Source organism: Pelophylax lessonae (assembly GCF_965119305.1).
Source record: "Pelophylax lessonae genome assembly, chromosome: 1".
In the NCBI taxonomy this organism is placed as follows: domain Eukaryota; kingdom Metazoa; phylum Chordata; class Amphibia; order Anura; family Ranidae; genus Pelophylax; species Pelophylax lessonae.
In genome coordinates, this window is record NC_138768.1 from 596,493,891 (window position 1) to 596,516,548 (window position 22,658).

General features: G+C 41.1%; 2 protein-coding genes across 2 annotated transcripts in view; both read right to left on the minus strand.

The window, feature by feature from the left end:
* Window positions 1-13,902, minus strand: part of LOC309555882 (alcohol dehydrogenase 1-like) — a 48,646-nt gene extending 34,744 nt beyond the window's left edge. Inside the window, exons 1-4 of the mRNA XM_082258054.1 lie at window positions 13,771-13,902; window positions 11,119-11,220; window positions 8,720-8,861; window positions 3,601-3,688 (exon numbers count right to left, since the gene is read on the minus strand). Of these exons, the coding sequence (XP_082114180.1) occupies window positions 3,601-3,688; window positions 8,720-8,861; window positions 11,119-11,220; window positions 13,771-13,788 (350 nt within the window). The 5' untranslated portion in view covers window positions 13,789-13,902. The remainder of the gene's footprint in view (window positions 1-3,600; window positions 3,689-8,719; window positions 8,862-11,118; window positions 11,221-13,770) is intronic.
* Window positions 13,903-19,940: 6,038 nt separating this feature from the next.
* The window catches only part of LOC309555864 (alcohol dehydrogenase 1-like), a 62,610-nt gene continuing 59,892 nt past the window's right edge, over window positions 19,941-22,658 (minus strand). The window contains exon 9 of the mRNA XM_082258032.1: window positions 19,941-20,119. Coding sequence (XP_082114158.1) covers window positions 20,095-20,119 — 25 coding nt within the window. The 3' untranslated portion in view covers window positions 19,941-20,094. The remainder of the gene's footprint in view (window positions 20,120-22,658) is intronic.

A 22,658-nucleotide genomic window follows, 5' to 3' on the forward strand; every position in this document is an offset into this window, starting at 1 on the left:
CGCCTTTTTACCAATTATATAAATCTACACGGGTGCCACGGGTTACATGCTTGACGGCCGTCAGAAGGGTCACCCAGTGGGCAGTAAATGTGATATACCTTCCCTGCCCGTGTTTGCTAGACCATGTGTCTGTGGTCAGATGTATCTTGGCACCGACACTGTGCCAGAGATATATTCACTTTGCCGCTGAACATAGCCATACAGCTCTGGAATGCCCTTCTGCGAGAAATATTTCCTGCCTGGGACCTTCCATTGTGGTGTTTGAATGGCCACAAATTTACGAAAAGCCTCCGAGTCCACCATCTGATATGGCAGTAGTTGGCGGGCTATCAGTTCCGACAAGCCAGCAGTCAAACGTTGGGCAAGAGGGTTATCCGGCGTCATCATTTTTTTTACGCTCCAACATTTGGGCCACAGAAGCCTGCCTTTTTCCAGAACAATGTGACAACGGCATGATGGAAGGTGGAGTGGAGGACAATTGTGAGGAGAGAGGAGAAGGAGAAGAGGCTGGACGGTGAGAGCCTGGAGTGTGGCTTTGTGGGTTCTGACGGTGTTGCTCCCACTGGGCTCGGTGATGGGAGTTCAGGTGCCTTCTTAAGGCGGTTGTCCCTAGGTGAGTGTTGGGCTTACCGCGACGTATGTGTTGACTGCAAAGGCTGCAGATGGCAACACTGTTGTCAGCAACGGACACATTGAAAAAAGCCCACACTGCGGAGCCATGTGCCAGTGTCCTGGGAGCGGCAGATGTGACTGTACATGGTTGATGGCTCGCTCTTGATACATTTGCAGTCTGCTTTGTACCTCTTGTGCAATGCAAGTTCTGCCTGCCTCTCCTCCCTATCTGCTGTTCCGTCTCTCCCTCTGAACTCCCCTCCTCTTCCTCTCTTGTTGCCACCCCCGTGACATCCATAGACACTTCATCATCCACTTCACCTTCTCCACCACTAACATTTGAGATCTCGGAGTAGGCAGCAACAGCGGGGACCAACCTCCTTGGGCTGATCTGGGTACTGTCGCCTGAGTGGCGGGTGTTGCTACCTCCTCTTCCTGATCCGATGCCAACAATGGCTGCTCATCGCAAATGTCTTGTGATGGATCTGAAAATAATTCCAGTGACTCAAGCGGAGGGTATGTGGTGGTGGTGGTGTTTGTGGTGGTGTCTTTGGGGGTGCACACAGCAGAGAGTGAAGAGGATGCAGATAGAGAGGATGAGGAGGGTGCAGAAGAGGAAGGCTGAGTGAGCCACTAAACTAAGTCTGGTGCCTCCCTTGACGTAATCGAACGCACCTTCTGAAACTTCACACTTTGGCTCTGGCCTACTGCTCCTGCCCTACCCCTACCACCTCTGAGTAAGGGCCTGCCTCTTCCTCTGCCTGTCATTTTTTAAATTAGCCTGTGACAAAAGTCTCTAAAGAATCGCAGTATATCTGGAAAAAGGTATATAACACCCCGCTTCAATCCGTGGTATTGGGGGGCCACAGGCTTATCACACCAGTTCTACAAATAATTGGCCAGTAACTGTTGTCACTGTGTGTAGCACAGTTAACATAGCAAAGGAGGCCAAATTTTTGCAGGACTAAAATACACTCTTAGAAAAGTATACTGTTAAATAACACCGCACTTCAATATGTGGTATTGGAGGGCCATTGGTCTATCACATCAGTTGTTCAAAAAATTGGGCAGTGAGTTTGGCACTGTGTGTATCAGACTTAACGCAGCAAAAGAGGCAATATTGTTGTAGGATACAAATACACTTATGAAAGTATACTCAGATAACACCCCACTTCAATATGTGGTATTGGGGGGCCACTGGTTTATTACACCAGTTGTTCAAAAAATTGGCCAGTGAGTTTGGCACTGTGTGTATCAGACTTAATGCAGAAAAAGAGGCAATATTGTTGCAGAACACAAATACACTTAGGAAAGTATACTCAGATGACACCCCACTTCAATATGTGGTATTGGGGGGCCACTGATCTATCACACCAGTTGTACAAAAAATTGGGCAGTGGGTTTGGCACTGTGTGTATCAGAGTTAACACAGCAAAAGAGGCAATATTGTTGCAGGACACAAATACACTTAGGAAAGTATACTCAGATGACACCCCACTTCAATATGTGGTATTGGGGGGCCACTGGTCTATCACACCAGTTATAATACATTAAAAGTGCTTTTGTCACTGTTTGTAGTATTGCTACAGCAACGCTCAGTCACCACACCAGTCACAATGCTGCACAGTGCACAATACAAATCCACTATAATATGCTTTCTATAATACAAAGTATATTATACCATGGATTACACCCCTATATAGTGCACTGCACACCTATACTAAATAAATTGCAGCCCTTGAAATTACTTTTGTGGACATTAACAGAGCGATTTGTGTCACTGCCGATCTCTATCTGTCCCTGGAGCACAGACTGGATATCTGTCCCTAAACTGAAAAGAGACTGTAGTAGACCTATACCAAATACTATACCAGCCCGGAAAAGGACTTTGGTGGATCTTAAAAGAGCTATTTGTGTCTGGAAATCCCTGATGAACACAGCAGACCTCTCCATACGCTGACAAAAAGCAGAAGGTGAAATGGCTGCCTGCTCTGGTCTATATATAAGGTAGGGGACATGTCCATGTGCTGAAATGTTTCAATTGGCTGTCCTGTTTCACCTGACGGCTGTGTCATGGGTCAAAGTTCTCCCCAATGTGAACTAATATGGCAGCCGCAAACAACGCCATGTGTTCGCAAAATTGGCGGGTAGCGAACAAGCAAAATTTGCCACGAACCGACCGCCAGGCGAACCGCAAGGCCATCTCTAATGCTGGTATACAGGGCTGCTGATAGAAATCACGGGGCCCCATACAGCCTACCTGGCAGGACCCCCCTCGGATGTATCAAAACAACATTTTCACGAAAAATATACTTAAATCGTTCTTAGAGGACACAAAGTTAACAAAGTTTTACATTTTTAAAAAATGTTTTATAATGAAAAAAAACGTTTAAGGGTTTTAAAGTTATTTTTTTAATTATTATTTTTTTTACAATTTTTTACGGGACAGGGAAGCCAGGAGTTTCTGTGGGAAAGGGGGGGGGGGGGCGCTGTGTCGGTGTCTCTACCTGCAGCAACTGAAAGTTGGCCAGAGGGAAAGACATCAGTTTTCAGCTGCTGCAGAGAGTCGCACAGGGCATCCTGTAATTGCCCCTCTGTTCGACTGTACTAATTCCCTCTGTTGTTAGGGCCTCCCTGTGTGCCCGGGCCCCCTACAGGAGGACTGGTGGTCCCCCCCTATCAGCGGCCCTGCTGGCATATGCTATATTTGCACATGGAAGTCCAAAAAAATAAGACTTCCCATACAGGCGATGATTTTTCAAAAAGAAATACCAGCTATTCTCAACCTATTACATGTATTTCAGTATTTTCATACCACTAGGCTCCACTGTTCTGCATCTTACAGATGAGAAGGACATACACCTGTCTGAGTATTCACCAGAGGAAATATAAAAGAAAACAATGTTTTTGACAATGGAAACAAATCTTTAGGCAGACAAAAACATACAGCTTCTCTTCTACCAAAAAAATGTGCCTACTAATACTTACTTTGATTTAATACAAAAGTTGCTGTTTGGGTTTAGACAACTAGTGCACTTTCTACACTGAGAAAGCCAAAGTGGAATGACTTTGTCTCCTAAAAATAATAAGAAAAAAAAATAATGTGAATACATTCATTTAGTTGGCAATTCAGTGTATCATTTATTTAAAGAAACTATTCTTAAGGGTGCATAAGGGTGCAAATTGCAAAGTATTATATCATATTAAACTACAGCACATTTGAAGAGAAAATGAAATGCCCCATTACTGACTTATTATGACTTGTCCTGTACTGTGCCTATTTGTGGAGGCAGGAGTTTCTCATATCAGAGCTGTTCCCCTCATTATTGTTCATCTACATAATGACTGATGAAGGAATAAGCAGCAGCAGGAGAGGTTCAGAAGCACAGATCCAGTAAATAAATAAAATGTGGGGGAGCAATTAACCACTTTACGACCGCCCGCCGCAGTTATACTGCGGCAGGCAGCCATTCCTGGGCAAACCGCTGTAGCTGTACGTCGGTCGCGCGCAGGCAGCTAGGGGGCGAGCGCGTGCCACTGACGGCACGATCCCGTCCCCGCTCATCATCGGGGAAGCCAATGGGGCAGGCAGCTCCGGTTACTGCCTTACACCCGCGATGGTTCCCGGCTGAGAGAGAAGAACGGTCGGCTGTTGTAAACACAGCTGACTGTTCTTCTCCCTGGAATGATCACAGAGCCCATGTGATCCTTCTATATAGGAACATAGGTCTCTGTGGTCATTTCACAAGCCACGCCCCCCCACAGTTAGAAACACACCCCTAGGTACACATTTAACCCCTTGTTTACCCACAGTGTTAACCCCTTCCCTGCCAGTGTCATTATTACAATAGCTGCATATTTTTAGCACTGATTACTGTAGCAATGTCACTGGTCCCCCCAAAAGTCAAAAATGTCAGTCAGGGGTCTGATCTGTCTGCCACAATGTCGCAGTCCTGCAAAAAATCGCAGATCGCCGCAATTACTAGTAAAAAAAAAAAATGACATAAATCTTTTCCGTAGTTAGTAGACGCAATAACTTTTGCGCAAACCAATCAAAATATGCTTATTGCAATTTTTTTTCACCAAACATATGTAGCAGAAAACAAATTGGCCTAAAATGTTCAAAAATTTTGATTTTTAAATTTTGTAAATGTAAAATTATTGTTTTTTTTTTTGTTTTTCAGAAATGTCGCTGTTTCTTGGTTTATAGCTCAAAAAAAAAAAAATCGCACCAGTTATCAAATACCACCAAAAGAAAGCTCTATTTGTAGGAAAAAAGCACATCAGTTTTATTTAGGTACAGTGTCGCATGACTGTGCAATTGTCCGTTAAAGTAACGCAGTGCCGAATCGCAAACTATGGCCTGGTCATTAAGGGGGCAAATCCTTCCGGTCTAGAAGTGGTTAGCTTGCCTCACCCACCAATGGTAGCGTGACAGTTATAAAGCATACTTTAAGCCCATAGTAACATGCAGTTTTAAAATATTTAAATATAATTGGTTCAATAGAGGTTACATGGTCATAACTGCCATGGCACGAACTACTAAATGAAAAACTTCTGCGCAACAGCTGTCAGTCAGCACTTAGAATTAGAAGAAGAACCTTCCCACCTTCCCTCCCTTGTCGTGGTCCCAATTGTGCGGCACCTGTCCTTTTCTGCAAAAGAAAGGGGACAGTTTCTGGTTTAAATGGTTATAACTTGAGCTTTGATGGCTGAGTTATCAGATATAGTTTTCAGATATATGTGTGTAAAATTAAATAATAATCATTTGGTTTGGTGTGAAATTATTTGGTGAAAAGACAAGAATGCAAATGTGTGTTATGAAATTGGATTAAAGGATTAAATAATATATTTATTGCCAATAATAGCCAGGTTCAATCCATTAAAGGTACTTGTAGTGTATATCTTTAATTGTATTATTGAAGGGTATTATGCGGTCTACGATCCCATAAAGTAGAAGCAGGTATATCCTTGTCTGTAGATCATCAAGTACTGCTTTATCTCCAGAAAGAAGATAAATGAGCAGCACAGGAGAGAAATCATTAAATCCTATTTCATGTCTCCTGAGACAGTCACCGGCACACAGTACCTGAGCCACATCCCGCCCGGCCTATAGTAAAATGACAGCCAGATGATGGCTGTCCCTTTCTGGCTTGACATCATATGACGCCCTTTTAGAACAAGCCGCTCGTGGGCGCCCCTGAGGGCACACAGCTCGGCAATCTGTGGTGCAGTGTGTCGCTCCGACACACCGTATCCCCAATCACAGTAAAGAGCCTATGATGTAGGCTCTTTATCATATGATCAGCTGTATCCAATCTGTGTTATCGCCATTCCTCTATTTATGCTGACAGCGCATGAGTAAAGGAGAGCCAATAAGCGGTGCCGTGATTATCAGTGCAGCCCCATCAGCGATACCTACCAGTGATGCCCACCAGTGTTTTGCCCACCAGTGTTGAAAATCAGTGCCCATCAGTAATGCCAATCAGTGCCCATCAGTGATGCCTTTCAGTGCCCATCAGTGATGCCTGCCAGTGCCTCCTCATCAGTGCCACCTATCAGTGTCGCCCCTCATTGCCTAGCAGTGCCACCCATCAGTGCCGCGTATCAGTTCACATCAGTGCCATCTATGAGTGCCCATCATTGCCAACTATCAGTGTCAATAAGGGCTGCCCATCAGTGCCACCTATCAGTGCTGTCTATCAGTGCCCAACAGTCCTGCATATCAGTGCCACCTATCAGTGCAATCAGTGTTGAATATTAGTGCCGCCTCATCAGTGCCTGTCAGTGCAGCCTTATCAGTGCACATCAGTGAAAAAACTTACTTTTCTACAAAATGTTATAACAGAAACAAAGAAACACTGTTTTTTTTTTGTTTTTTTTTTCAAAATGTTCTGTCTTTTTTCATTTGTTTAGCAAAAAATAAAAAAAATAGATACCACCAAAAAAAAAGTTCTATCTGTTTTAAAAACAAACTGTAAAAATGTTGTTTGGGTACAGGGTTGCATGACCGCGCAATTGTCATTCGAAGTGTGACAGAGCTGAAAGCTAAAAATTGGACTGGGCAGGAAGGGGGTGAAAGTGCCCTGTATCAAAGAGGTTAAGGTGTCCATGCATGTATCAAATTAGATATGATGCTCAAAGAAGTGCTTTACCATCTATGAAAATATCAAACAATGCAACAGTATTATTCCGTATATTGCAATCAGCTGAAAATATCAATCTAAAAAAGAAACTTCTAAATGCAAAATTATCATTAAATTGATCTCAGTTATGATCACTTTTTCAGACACATGCAAATTTGTGTTTGATCAATGAGAAGCAGTGGAAACAATTCTGCTGTACAGTCAATTGTCTTGGAAGAATAAAACTGGATCAAGAATTCACTAAATTGATAAAATATAGAATCTTTGGTTTGTGATTTTTATTCAAATCAATCATTATCAATTTATTCTGGAGAGGGGTTTCCAATAAAACTGAGCTCATATACTTTCCACTACTTTCCACTTACAGTTCTAAGGGAAAGTCAGCCAGATTAGCTGATTTCTAGATATACCATAAGGGTCCTTTCACACGGCACGGTACGTTTTTTTTTTCCGTTCAGCCACTTTTTTATTTTTTTAAACAGACACGGATGCACTTTTGTAGGGTCCGTTCCGAATGTCCATTTTTCATCCATCCATTTGAGGATGAAAAACGGACATAATATATGTCTATGGGATTGCGGACGTTAGCAGATGACATGCGATGACATCCGATTTTGCGTCCGATCCGTTTTTTAAATGGTAGAAAAATATGGTTCTCTTCCATCTCAAAAAATGGAACTGAACGGAATGGACGCAAAACGGATTTCAGCGGATGGTCATCCGCTAACGTCCGCAATCCCATAGACATACATTATGTCAGTTTTTCATCCGCAAACGGATGGGAGGAAAAACAGACATACAGACCGCCCGTGTGAAAGGACCTCAAGGCCCTTTTCACACATACGGTCCATTTGTTCGTTTTTCATCCATCCGTTGATGGATGAAAAACAGACATCAATTCATCTCTATGTAAAAACAGATGACAACGGATGATCATCAGTTAACATCCATTTTCATCCTGCTTCCGTCTGTTTTTTGGAAACGGATGAATGCCCTATTTTTCATCCATCAATAAATAGATCGGACGAAAAACAGATGTAAACGGACAAACGGTCTGTTTTTCATCCATTTTTGCATTGGTAGTGGATGTAAAAAAATGGATGAAAAAACGGATGAAAAACTGATAAATTTTGACGTGACTGAACTGATGAACTGAACGGACCTTATGTGTGAAAGGGGCCTTAATGTTTTCATCTATACCATAGCTGTCAGCTCACCTGGGAAACTTGAAAGACATCAAATTTTAAAAGCCTTCTTTGGAGTCTACCAGCAGCCTAAATACCAAGTCACTATCCGGGAGAGGATCTGCATTTTCCAAAGACTCTGGAGATCTGCATCCATAGACTGCACTGGGAAGGAGGTGATGTCACCCCACAGGTGGAATTGGGAGGAGCTAAATGCTGAGGGTGCAGAGAGCACTAAAAACACAAGGCTCAGTGTATCCTACTCTTTTTATGTGCCTGCAAAGGTGATAGGGGTGAACAATGGAACAGGAACAGCATAGTGTAAAGGGCACCCTAAAATTTGATCTGCACTACTGGCCATGTGATGTGTGAACTCTAAGGACCTAGGAGTGGTCTTCACAAAATAACAGGCAGTATTCGTTTTCCAGTACAAACCACTCACTAATCACCCTAGAATATTTTATCTAGGTTGACCTCTACATTCAGTATATACAAATCTACAAAACAATAGGTACTGTGTGTGTAATTGCTTAGTTGAAAAGCTAGCATAAGTAAAATTAATGAAACTCGGGTTGTGGGTGAAAGTCCAAGCATGGTTTGTTAGTTCTGGATGCAAAAAAGGTGCCTAGTAACAAAGAAACAGTAACAGATGCACTTTACTTAGTTTTTGGTCTTTGTATTTTCATAGTAAATGTGTTTACATGTGTTTTTTTTTTTTTTTTTTTTTTGATGTTTTAAACAGCTTTCCAAAAAAAAAGGTTGTTAAAATTAAAATACCTGGTTTAAAATTGGTTACACCTTTTCCAACACTTTCAATTATTCCCGCTCCTTCATGACCAAAGATAGCCGGAAACTGTATATTATCTAGAGTACCATGGATTGCATGGTCATCTGAACGACATATTCCTGTGCTCACCATCTAAAGATTTTAAAAAGAACAGGTAATTGTTTATTCTAAAGTTGTTTGATGTTGACTATACATTTCTGATGTAAGAAAGACTGTTAAAAATGTATACACAAAAAAAGATTGCTAAAACCCCATGTGCATAACTTTTCCTTTATACTGACTTTTGAAAATATCATAGTCAAACCTTTCGAGCAAGAGTCTCCAAACTTTTTAAACAAAGGGCCAGTTTACTGTCTTTCAGACTTTAGCAGGGCCAGTGGGAGTAGAAAATGCTTTGGCCTTAGTGGTCAGTGAGAGTAAAAAAAATACATTGCAACTGTGGTCATTAGGAGGAGGAATAGCGCCCCATGGTTGGTATTAGTGGAAGGAAGAGTGCCCCATCATTGGTTTTATTGGGAGGAATAGTGTCCTATTGTTGGTGGCAGTCGAAGAAATAATGCTTTATCGTTGGCGTCAGTGGAAAGAATAGTACCCCATCATTGGTTTCAGTGGCAGGAATAGTGCCCCATCATTGTTTTCAGTGGCAGGAATAGTGCCCCATCATTGGTGTCAGTGAAAGGAATAGTGCCCCGTCATTGCTGCCAGTGGGAGCGATAGTGCCCTATCATTGGTTTCAGTGGCAGGAATAGTGATCCATCATTGGTGTCAGTGGAAGGAATAGTGCCCCATCATTGGTGTCAGTGGGAAGGATAGTAGCCCATCACAGGTGTCAGTGGGAGGGATAGTGTTCCAACATTTATATCAATGGAAGGAAGTATGGCCCATTACTGGTGCCAGTGGAAGGAATGGGGCCCCACTGTTGACATCAATGAAAGGAATTATGCCTACTTTTTGTGTCGGTGGAAATAATGGTGCTTCATTGTTGGTGTCAGGAGGAGGAAATAATTCCTTTAATCAATGAGGTAAATAGTGCCCCCAGGGCCGCATAAAGGCAAGCAAAGGGTCACACTCGGCTGTCGGGCCACAGTTTGGAAACCACTGCTTTAGAGCAAATGGCTCGCGGACATGCTTTGGATGGGTCGCCACACTAGGCACATCTACCACATCTGTTGCCCTGAACCTCAAATGAGGATGCTGTTGCTGCCTGCTTTAATTTTTCTCATCAACTCTGGAAATAGAGAGTACAGGCAAAGCAGTGGCATGAACAGCATGCTTGCACCTGGCATAGTGCTGGCGGCTGTGAAGGATGTGACAGCAGAGGAAATACAGCCTTAGGGGTGTTTGGTGGCAGGTGGTGCATTGTCAGGTTGCTGGGAGACAGGGAGGTGTAGTGCCCTGGGTGCTGAGAGGCAGGGAGCTGAAGGAGTGCAGGTGAGCTCAAAGGTGAAATGCAGATAGGTTTATTGGTGGAGGAGAAGGAGTGCAGGGGTGCAGAGGTGAGAAGTGATGAAAAAGGGGGTGCAGAGGGACAAAGAGCGATGGACAAGAGGTGTAGAGATGAGTATTGGATTAGAGGTACAGAGGTTAGTAGTGGACAAAGGATGCAGAGGTGAGTGGAAATCAAAGGGATCAGAGGTGAACAATGAGCAAGGTTTGCAGGGGTTGCAGAGCTGAGTGGTGGAAGAGGGGTACAGGAGGAAAAAAGTGAGGCAGAGGTGAGCAATGAGCAAGAGGTGCAGGAATGAGCTTTGGATGAAAGACACAGCAATGCACAAGAGATGGGTTATAATGTAGGAGTGCAGAGGTGAGCGGGGTACAAAGAGTGCAGAGGTGAAAATGGAGAAGGGCTACAAGGGTTGCAGAGCTGAGTGGTGCAAAAGGGATTCAGGGGTACGAAGGTGTGCGGGGGAAAGGAGTGCAGAGGTGAACTGTGTACAAAGGGTGCAGGATGTGCAGAGGTGAGTGGTGGACAAAGAGGGAGTACATAGGAAAACAGTGGATGAAGGGTGCCAGTCCTTAAATTCTTTCAGCTAGAAGGTGGAGCTTTTACTCTTCATTTTACATGTTTGCCTGTATCTCTCCTGTTGAAAAACACCAATATAAATTGTGTAAAGCTTGGCTTGCAAAGTTGCTTAGAAAAAAATAATATAACAAATTATTAAACTTATATACTGTATATACTGTATATATTTTTTAATAGCCTTGTGTTGACCTTGAACACTCCATAATCCCAATATCAGTACAGATTTGTTTTTTTTTTTTGTCTTTTTTTTTTTTCAATCTTTTTAATGTAATTTTTCTCGTACAGATTTGTTTCATGTAGTTTTCCACAGTACATATAAAGATTTGTAAATAGTTGGAAGACAACAGATATAAAAAAAAGTTTCACCTTTATCCGAACTTCATCTGCTTTTGGTGGTTGTACTTCGATCTCCTCAATCACCAACGGCTGACTTGCAGCCCAGGACACAGCAGCTTTGCATTTTATAACCTATATACAAAATAAAAGTGCAGCTAAGAAGAGTACAGATGCTGTGTTATGGTACTGTCAGGCATTTTGCTGTGGTATCAGACATTTGTGGGCTTATTCAGTACAATGACAAAAGTTGCAATCTTACGGCAGTGCTGTAAACCAGGGCACCCAATCAGATTTTGCTGATAATATATATTCTGCATAATATATTCTGATAAATAAAGAGGTAATTTCTAATTGGTTTACGAGGAAAATTACATGTTTCACACACCCATTGCTCTTTGCACTACCTTACTGAAGTATCTAACATTGAAATGTGAACTGTTATACAATGAAAAATAACTTATATTTCTGTCTATACAGTCATTGAATAAGTGCAGCCCTACCAGACAGAAGGGAGAAATTGGTGACCAATCAGTGATGAGCTTCATTCTACTCTCTTCTTCTCTCAGAATGTTTCTTAGTAACTTATCCTCATTGCTGCAAATTATAGTCCCATAGTGCCATTGATTTGGGATATCAGGCCAAATCGGGTCAGCAGGTGGGCATTGACGTGACAGGTAGGGTGTATAGGGCTCCATAAATTTTAATGGTGGTCCTGGTCACATAATATCCCTCCTCATAAGTGGGTCACATTTTATCAGTGTGGAGAATTTTACCCTCCTGCCACCACACGTGTTGAGACCAACATGGTTCTTATTTCCTAAGAATTAAAGAGGTTGTTAAGTCAGAAAGTTTTTTTATCTTAATGCATTCTATGCATTAAGATAAAAAGCCTTCTGTGTGCAGCAGCCTCCCCAGCACCCCCTAATACTTTCCTGAGCCCCCTCTCCATCCAGCAATGTCCACGAGTGCCTCAGCCATCCAGGACACTGCCCGCTGCTGTCACTCAAACACAGCCAATCAGGAGAAAGAGGGAGAATGGCCGACTGACAGCTCTGTGTCTAAATGGACACATATACATCCTTTTCTTTAGAATTTTGTTAAGTTGTGACCTATGTGTAAGAGAGATGGATCTATATTGGTCCACATGTTGTATATCTTACTGTAAGTCTTACCAGCCTGTATTTGCACTTCAATGTATATGCCCACTGTTAGGGCATCTGTTGGGTAAACGGGAGAGAAAGGGTTTTTCCGTGCTATTGAAATTGTTGTTTTTTATTTAAAATCATGTAAAACTCTCAATAAAAATGTGATTTTTAAAAAAATGAACTAAAAATCTTTAAGGGGAACCAATCAGGACCACCTTCCTCTTGCTGATGATCCCCCTTGTGATCCATCCTAGAATTTTTTTTACTTTTCCCACTGCCTGGTCATAATGTTTGCTCATTTTGCAAGCATCTGAATTAAGTATCCCAAATCTTTGTATTCTGTAGTGCTGGCCAACACTGTATGACCAATCGTTCAGCAATGCCAAATCATGTTCTATGTTAGAGACACCATGAAATATATCAACCCTATTGCACACATTTGTGTCATTGGCAAAAATACATACCTTACCCACCAAGCTTTTAGTTATACTGTATCACTTACAAGAGATTGAACAGGCAAGGACCTAATACAGAGCCTTGTGGTACACCACTAGTGACTGGGCTCTGTTCTGAGTGAGCCCCATTTACAACCACGCTCTGGTATCTATCATTTAGCCAACTGCATATCCACTGAAGCACCCAAGGGCTAATTCCTAATTTGTGTAACATTTATCTTAGATTTTTACATGGAACTAAAATCAAATACTTTGCAGAAATCAAGCCAGGCTATGTCCACAGCACCACCCTGGTGCAACATATTAGTAATATAGTCAAACAATGTAATCAGATTAGTCTAACATGATCTTCCCTCAGAAAAAGCCATGCTGCTTTGGGTCCAGTCAGTTGTGTTTTTAGGTGATCAATAATCCTTTTTATGAGTGATTTCATTAACTTGACTACAACTGATGTTAAACTTACTGGTCTGTCAGCTTAACTGTAGCATATGTTCAGGTCTTTGGAACCATATACAATATATCCCTGTGGTGACACTAGAGACCATAGAGAAATGTGTTTGTACAGTATATATTGCTTGTTCAGCAATTAAGTGTCAAACTTATCTATTGCCATCAGATTGTGTTTTTTGGGAAACAATTTAAAGGAAAAGTATTGTCTGGATGACTATAGTCAGTACCACTATAGTCTTACCTTATTTTTTTTGGAAATAAGCTTGATTTAAATTATATTATTAATGTGTTGGCATAACCTTATTACTACGAATAGTTTGTGATCATATATTATGTACATAGGAACTATATATACAGTTGTCACCAGAACAAACCAAAAGTTATTCCCCTAAATAAACTATTACCCAACTGGACACAGAGCCAAAACACTTAGGGTTGTTGCAAAGCCTTGAATTAATATATACTTTACAATAAACTCTGAAATAACTTGAAATGCATGTTTAATCATGTTTACCAAGAAGTGAAGATTTTGATTCAGTGTTGTAATTAGGAATATTACTTGCAACAATAACGTTTAAGATAATAATGATTCATTTTTAAAGTTCTTATGTACTGAGTCTGAAAACTCTTACCTTTCCTGTAGTACTCATTGCTATAATGCTATCTTCTCTTTAGCACATAAATGGTTAGCCAGCTTTTCTTGTGTGCGATTTAGTAGTACTTGTCCCTAGTTACTCCCACTAGACATAAACTCCAATGCCACTATTTTGGGCCAAGTACTTTGGACTATGCAAGTTAATTTTTAACTGTTTTGAAACTTTTTATTTGACCTGTTTAGGGCATTGCCAAATAAAGTGGAATTGTTGTGGTTAGGAAGTTAAATGTAGAAATATACACACAGTGGAAAAGAAAGTCTCCTTCCTCAAACTGGCATCCTTCAATGTTTCCTTCATACCCCGTGTAGACCAAAGACTGATTTATGTTGTCTCTCCACAACTGTGTTATACAAATGTAAAGTGTCTGTATCTTTGTTTTCTGGATGCATAAACCAGCTGACCCCTTGTGTTCATGTGGTGTGCTGTGCTCCCTACAGTAGCCAATCATCCAACTATGTTTCGATGACAGCACTAATGTTTGAGTGCAGATCATATTTAGCTATTTTGACAACCTAAACACTGCGGCACACATCTAAATTTGATTCATATAGAATCTAATGTCACATTCACAATCATATGACTGGAAGACCGGGAATCTTTTGATTAACTGGTTGTATAACTCAACCTTCACTTACAATGCAACAGCTGCAATCCCTCAGGTGGCTATTTTCTTTGTAACTTATTAGGTGTTCTTGCCTATGACAAGTACACTTACTATTCTTTCACATATATATTTCACATATATAGGTTCCCTGCTGTCAGAATACATTACCAGAGTGGAAAGAATTCCCCCATCCACATTGGGTGTGTGGATGAGGGAATTGAGTCATTTTTGTTTTTGTTCAACCCAGGGTTTGAATAAAAAAAATGTAATAATGTTTAGACTTTGCTTCTACAATTGCCATGCCTCTAAAAAGTGATCTATATTCAAATCACATTCAAAAGCCACTTGACAGTCAGTGTGGTAGCGAGGCGACACCTCCTCACCACCTGTTGTAGCTCTATGCTTTACCAATACACTGCAACTGTGTGCGCCAAACACGACAGGAGTGACATCTCTATCAACTGTATTTGCAGCCAAACCACTTGCCACCCGTAGGATGTCATATGACATCCTTGGGTTGAAGTGGTGATATCTGAATGATGTCTACAGCTACAGGCATCATTCAGGTATCTTTCTTTTCAGCCGACGATTCCCTTTAATGTAAAAGCCATCCTAGCGGCTATTTAGCTTTTATACCCCCCACTGCCCCCTGGTGCCTCTCTGGGCTCTCCTGCGTGATCAGGGACCCAGAGAACAGATCCGGTGGTGGTGCCAGATTACCATAGAGTTGGCTGTGGACTGAATGGTCCCCGGCCATCTCTCTGTCCCTGGGACGCTGGAAACGATGTCACTTCCGGCACTGGCAGATATAAACACTACCATTTTATTTTCCCTGGAAAGCAGAGATCGTTTTTTTTTATTTTTTATATCATGCTTTCTAGGGTAGAGGAGATAACTGGGATCTAAATGATCCCAGATGCCTGGGGTCCCAAAGGACCTGTCATGCCTTATTCCTATTCCAAGGGATGTTTACATTTCTTGTAATAGGAAAAAAAAAGTAATAAAAAAAAAAATTAAAGGGACAGTGTGAAAATAAAAAAATTAAATAAATAATTATATTCTAGTATTCTGAATACTATGCGCTCTTGGGGGAAAGTAAATCAACACAATAATTAACATTAATAAATCTATTTGCAAATAGTAACTCTAACAAGCATCTGAATAATCAAAATACATTCAGTTCATCTGCAGAGTAAAGTATAACCATTTCAGCAGTGCTTAGTTTAAAAACAGTATAACAGAGTAGCCTCCACCTCCCAGTGATAAGAGTGCATGCAAACAATCTAAATATTCAATCCACTAGTAATTGACAGTCCTTATAATAGTCCATAAATCCTTGCTTGCAGTAAACTTCAAATCACCACCAGTGAAATAATGTGTTTCACTCCCCGCATGCCACCTCACTCACCTCTAGGTATTGCCTCTCATTTCTGATTAGCAAAACTCGCATAATACTCAAATCTCAGCACCAATCAGCACACTCGTCCCTGGGTATTGCTGAAAGTGAAAGCAAAGAGGACACAGGCGATCCTCATAGTATAATTCTTTTTCACACATTTTATTAAAATGTATACGAAAAAATTCACATGTACAATGTTATATACAAAGGAGGAAAATCAGCGCTCGATTTCTAAAATGGTAGACCAGGGATGTTGTAATAAATATAAAAGATGTGTAAGATGTAATATCATAAACATAAAAGGATGGATACAAGTGGAAGAAATAGAATAATCGAATAGAATTCTGATGAAAAACACATCCGGTGCTGGATACAAAATATCCCCCAAAAAAAAGGACACGAGAAAAAATGTCCAAAATTCAATAATCAATAATCAATAATAAAAAATTGATATAAGATGCAATGTGAATATAGATAATATGACCATTAATGTAACAAATCAATCAATCAATAAAAAACAAGCAATAAAAAAAGTGCTAGCAGTGCATACTGTGCAAAAAGGATTAATGGCAATAAAAGTGCTGCAGTGCTTGTTGCAATGTGGATATAAATAATATGACCATCAATAAAACAATCAATCAATAAACAAAATATGAGCAGTATAAAAGTGCTAGCAGTGCATAATGTGCAAAAAGGATTGATGGCAATAAAAGTGCTGCAGTGCTTAATAAAGAATCTACAAGATATATTGAAGAAAAAAGTCCATATGCAGATGTGCAATGTGCACCAAACTATGTGCAAAATAATATAAAGTGATTCTTGTGACTGTTCATTAATATTCCAGTGACTATTGTGATTTTCACATCCAGTGGCAATGGTGTGCTGTTATCGTGAGCTTATCCAAAATTAAGTGCAATGGCCGCTCACCTCCATTAACACTCAAGTGAGTGTTTTGGTGCAATAAATCACTGTATGGGGCATCAGGGTATTCTCCACGGTGTAGGGGCTTTTTAGGTGTGGACAGGTTCCTCAGATCTCTGGATGATGTTATCAGTGGTAGATGCTCCCTCTCCTTCTATGGAGTGGTGAAGGATCTGTAATCTGATGTTCTCCTAGGACACTCACTCATCCAAAGATAATGAGGAGGGCTCTCATAGTGTAGTAAATCAATGTTGATTTGTAAAAAGTATTAAAAGACTTACAACTCAGTAAATGAACACGAGATGCAAACAAACAGACCGCCAATTCGGTGTACTCCGATGCTTCCGGTCTCGGCCGTAGACCGGAAGTGATGTCACCCGGCTCCTCCCGACGCGTTGCATCACAACACACACGTGACTTTCTCAAGGGTAAAACCCCTTTTTTTGGGGGATATTTTGTATCCAGCACTGGATGTGTTTTTCATCAGAATTCTATTTGATTATTCTATTCCCTCCACTTTTATCCATCGGTTTACGATTACATCTTACACCTCTTTTATATTTATTACAAAATCCCTGGTCCACCATTTTAGAAATCGAGTGCTGATCGCATTTACCCCTTTTTTTCACATTTACAATGTTAAAATACCAAAAACGCTCATCAATATCACATCAAGCTAAGTCTATCTGTGTGTTTCTTATTGTTTATTGTTTCACCACTCTCCCAGAACAACGTTCCACCGGGCCATTGCTCCCTGTTGCCGTATAATTATCTCCAATCATCTCCACTAACTAAGCAGTCCCATCGCCTCACTCCCAGTGACCGATCCGTATGTTGGTATTGGATAGAGGAAACACATTTCTCCATAACTCTGTATTTGATATCCTCCCGGGGGTCCCTATCACCTCTCTCTCTCTCTGGTATTCTGTGCCACGAGACCAGCCCAAATATGTGGGAAACTAGTTTCTTGGGAAGAGGCCAAGTATAACATCCCATCCCTTCACTACCAGAGTATCCATCACCCTTGCTATGTCACTTGTTTCCCACTGGTTGGCTGATTAGGCATGTGATACAAGTACATTAGTCATTAGCAATGGCAATATAGCCCCTTAAGGCCAGCTTCTCTGCTCGTTAGACTCTGGTATTGTATTGTCTCTAACCTCTCCAGTCCCCTGTTATAAGCCCTATTCTTTTGATATGCCTTATATGTACCTCTTAAGAGACTTCAGATCAGGCAGAATAGATGAACAACAATAAAAGAGCATCAGCATGTAGTTCCTAATGCGTACTATCAGAAATAATAATTTTCATATCTATATAGCTAATATGTTTGACTTTTTTTGAGATGAAACTTAATTCTTCTGATTTAAAACAAAAAGAGTATTGGTTCCAGTGCAGTCTCAATTTGTAAGGGCCTCTCTTACCATGGTATTTTGTAGTCACATGGTTTGTGAAGTGACAGTTGATTAAGTTTATCTACTTGGCAAACCCAAAGTTCCTGGCAGAGATCCGTTAGCAGCTAGTCAAGCTTCAGATGTCTTTTCACAATCTAAATCATGAACATTTGTCTAAACCATTGACCTCTTAATTAAACAGATATCATTTTACTTCTAATTTTTTTTGTTACAGACACTCCCATGTTAGATAGGATGGCTCTGTTCTGATCACAGTAGTTACAATGCTTTAGGGCTGTGTGTTATAGCCTCTTCCCCTCAACCCTCCTGGGCCTAGGTTCACTATGTGTGCACATGCAGATGCTGGTCCTTTTTGTCTGCAGATTCCGGCATTGGATACATTGCTGCTTTCTCCTCACCCAGCCAGCAATGACACCAACATCAGGGCTTTTTTTTTCCTCCTACTGATCACCAATGCCGGATTGTTCTTTCTCCTTCTGAACATCAAACACCAGACGGTTGTCACTTATTTCCACTCTCCATAGACACTGAGGCATTCCTTCCTTCTAGTTACCATTAACGTCGGGGCATTTTTACCTGTTGCTTACCACTGATGGCTAGGCTTTATTTTGCAGTTATTGACCATTAATGCCATGGCCATTTTTCCTCTTAGTGACCACTGAAGCTAGGACATTTTGTCCTATGTTTGCATTGATCACCGACATATGCAAAGTGAGTGTTTGTAGTAGGTACCGACATATATCATGACTGTGATTGCACTATCTAGAATTGCATAGCAGGGGCCTTTGCACTGACCATCAATATATAACAAGGGCACATTTCATTGACCACCAATGCACCAAAAGGGGATATTCATGTACTGACCACCAACTAAAAGGGCCCTTTTTCACAGCCTGCCAAAGTAAAGAGAGTTGTTGTCAGAGGTGGAGCGTAACAGTGTGAAAATATGCTACTATTAGGGATACAATATAATGCAATGGTCACCAGTGCAAAGAGCTGGGTACCACAGAGACAGGTTGCCCTGGAGCCCCATCAAAACTTTGCCATGGGGCTCTGGGATTTGTAGTTACACCCCTGCTCTAAGAATAAGTTGAGGTCACTAAAGACAGTTCAGTGTTAAAAAGCATACACAGTTGGCAGACTGATCGTAGAAACAAGACACAGGGTGTTCTTATTGTATCAACAAAGTATTTTACAAGCAGATATTTCAGGGAAGACAGGTGTTTCCAGATGTGTTTTGAAGAAGTACAAAAGAAACAAGACCAAAAACATATTGGTTGGACAAGGAAACGTAATGCAGCAATTGAGAAAAAGCTCATGCTGACTTTGAATCCCAATTGCAGTACGGTATATCAAATGGCAACATAACCTTAGATTTGTCAGGAACCAGTGCGGCCCTGGTACTTACATCTAGAGTGAAGTCTGATTAGAATTGACTTCAGCCTGGAAACAAGGCCAAGCAGCTTGGTTATGCACGAAAACACATACCCCAATATTGGGCAGGTCTGTGGGGCCTTCGGAGGATCTTTTGGTTCTCCATCAGGCTACCCTAATCCTGTTTACAGTGGTAATCAAAGAAGGAAAATATGTATGTTGCTGTGCGTGACCCATTCTGTAATGCAAATAATACACAAAACATACCTCTCTCCATTTCTCATAAACTTTAATAAACTGCTCATAAACCTTTATTTTATTTCATTCAAAGGCAGTCAGTGAGTTATTAATAGTAAAAATCTATCACACACATTCTATAAGCAGACAGCCATCTGCTTACCATTGATACAGTATTATATGATACTGAAATTAGTTTTGAACAATATGTGAACTCCTTTATTTTTTGTTGTACCAAATTCGTTCATTTTAAAAATTAATCTATTTTAAATTACATGAAAGCAAATCATTTTTTGTGACTGATGCACCATAATATTCTGAGCAACAATTGTCCAACGAAAGTCTTCAGTTTAGAACAACAAGATTGTGCGGATGCTTTAAGAGAAAAAAAATAAGAAAAATAATTAAAACAGTGCACAATAAATACAAATATATTGTATAATTATTGAATAATAATACAATATATTAAATAAATAATAGTTATAAAAATAATACATATATTAGTGTTATACATCTTAAATCTGAAGTCTTTTTCTTCATTCATATTCACAGTTTGAATTAAAGAAAGCGAAGATTTGCTATGGTATAAGCAACATGTAGAAAAGTTATTGTACCTAAGCAGTACCCTTTAAAAAGGAACCTTTTGCCCTGACTTCTGAAAACTAGCAGCTCATTTCCTGGTGTATGAGTGTGCCTAGGCACTTTTATATCTTCAGAATCATAGCTGTATGTCTGCAGTATGAATCTTAGGTAACGGCCTTTCACTGCTAGTTTTAGGAGATTTGGAGTAATATTTGGTGATGTCAGCACTGTGGTGTTCACTGTTCTCCTTGTTGAAGGCTCTGTCATGAGGAAAGTAAGCAAAGCCCTACCTATAGCAAAATGGCTCCCTCAACATAGAAACATTGTGCAGAGCAAGGCATAGTAGGTTAGTAATGGGGAACAATTGGCTACCCTCTGCCTACTTTTATATAGGAACAGCTTCCAGAGTTTATTTTCTCTTTAAAATACATGTATAAGAGTTGTTTTACCTATCAAAGGATTTACATTATTGTTTAGCCAGTCCTAAGATTTACTTGACCCCATGTCTTTATACACCCAAAAAACATCATATTTGCTCTTAATGTCATAAATATGTTTTTTATGATCTGGACAGGGAAAAGTTCATTCAAATATACAGAAACAGTGTCAAGGGTTGATTAAGAATATGCATAAAAGTTTTAAAAGTACACTGTCAAGGAAAGGCCAAATTGTTTAGACATGTGGCTGCATTCCAATTAGTCAAATTTCACACTGGACACTCTAGAGCCTTTGTATGTGCATTAACCACTTAAGCCCCGGAGGATTTTCCTGCTAAAAGACCAGGGGGTATTTTGCGATTCGGCACTGCGTGACTTTAACGGACAATTGCGCGGTCGTGCGACGCTGTACCTAAACGAATTTGACGTCCTTTTTTCCCACAAACAGAGCTTTCTTTTGGTGGTATTTGATCACCTGTGCGATTTTTTGATCACGCGCTATAAACAAAAAAAGAGCGACAATTTTGCAAAAATAGCAATATTTTTCACATTTTTTTATATGAAATTCCCCCCAAAAAAAATGTAAAAATCAAAATTTTTTAACATTTTCGGCCAATTTGTTTTATCCTACCTATTTTTGGTAAAAAAAATCGCAAAAAGCGTATTTTTATTGGTTTGCGCAAAAGTTATCGCGTTTTCTAACAAAGGGAAAGATTTTTGTCATTTTTGTTGTTTTTTTTTTTAACGCGTAATGGCGGCGATCTGCGATTTTTTTTGCGGTACTGCAATATTGCGGCGGACAGATCGGACCCTTGACTGACATTTTTGACACTTTTGGGGTTACCAGTGACATTTCTACAGTAATCAGTGCTATACATATGCACTGTTACTGTAAAAATACACTGGTAGTGAAGGGGTTAACTTTATTTGGGAGGGAGGGGCTGTGTGTGTCCCTAGGGGCGTGCTTTCTACTGTGATTGGCTGTGGCTTGAGCTGTAAGGACACTGATCAACGGATCTACATAGTAGATCCGTGTGATCAGTGTCTTTACACCGAGGAGAATGACAGGTGGCTTGTTTACACAAGCTGCCTGACATTCTCCCTCTCCCCCGACGATCGCCGAGTGACCGGCGGACATCGGGTCCGCTGGTCACACGCGCGGGGGGGTCCGTGACCGTGCGGGAGCGGGAGCGCGCCTCCACGGGTGCGCGCTCGCTCCCCAGACCCTCCCAGGCTAGTGACGTTAATTAACGTCACTCTGCCTGGCAGGGGCTGACCGCCGCAGTAAATCTACTTGCGGCGGTCGGCAAGCGGTTAAGGCTACGTTTCCACTAGTGCAACGCCAAAGTCATGCAATTTACAGTGCAACTTTGCAGTGCGACTTTGATGCAACTTTTTTGATCTGACTTGACACACTCTGACTCAAAGTCGCATCAAAGTAGTGCAGGCACCTTTTCAAAGTCGCTGCAACTTTAAGTCGCATAGATGGGAACGGATGCCATTGAAATCAATGGGCTGTGGCTTATCATGCGACTTTATGTGTCCAAAGTCGCACGACAAGTCGCACTAGTTGAAACGAAGCCTTAATATCCTGAGACAAGGTATGTTTAAAATATCTAAAAATAGGTAATATTTACGTCGGCGGTCAGTCCCTCACAGGCAGAGAGCGACGTAGGGCCAGGGCCGGCCTTAGGGGTGTGCGAGCTGTGCGGCCACACAGGGCGCCATGGGCAACAAGGGCGCCGTGCGGCCATCACAGCTCGCAGAGGATCAAGCGATTCAGGCCGCACAGCGGGAGGTGAGCGGCGACCGCGGCCTGGACAGGGTTAACACAGGCCGCGGCCGCTGCTCACCTCCCGCTGTGCGGCCGTGCCTCTGTCACCTATTGTTGCAGT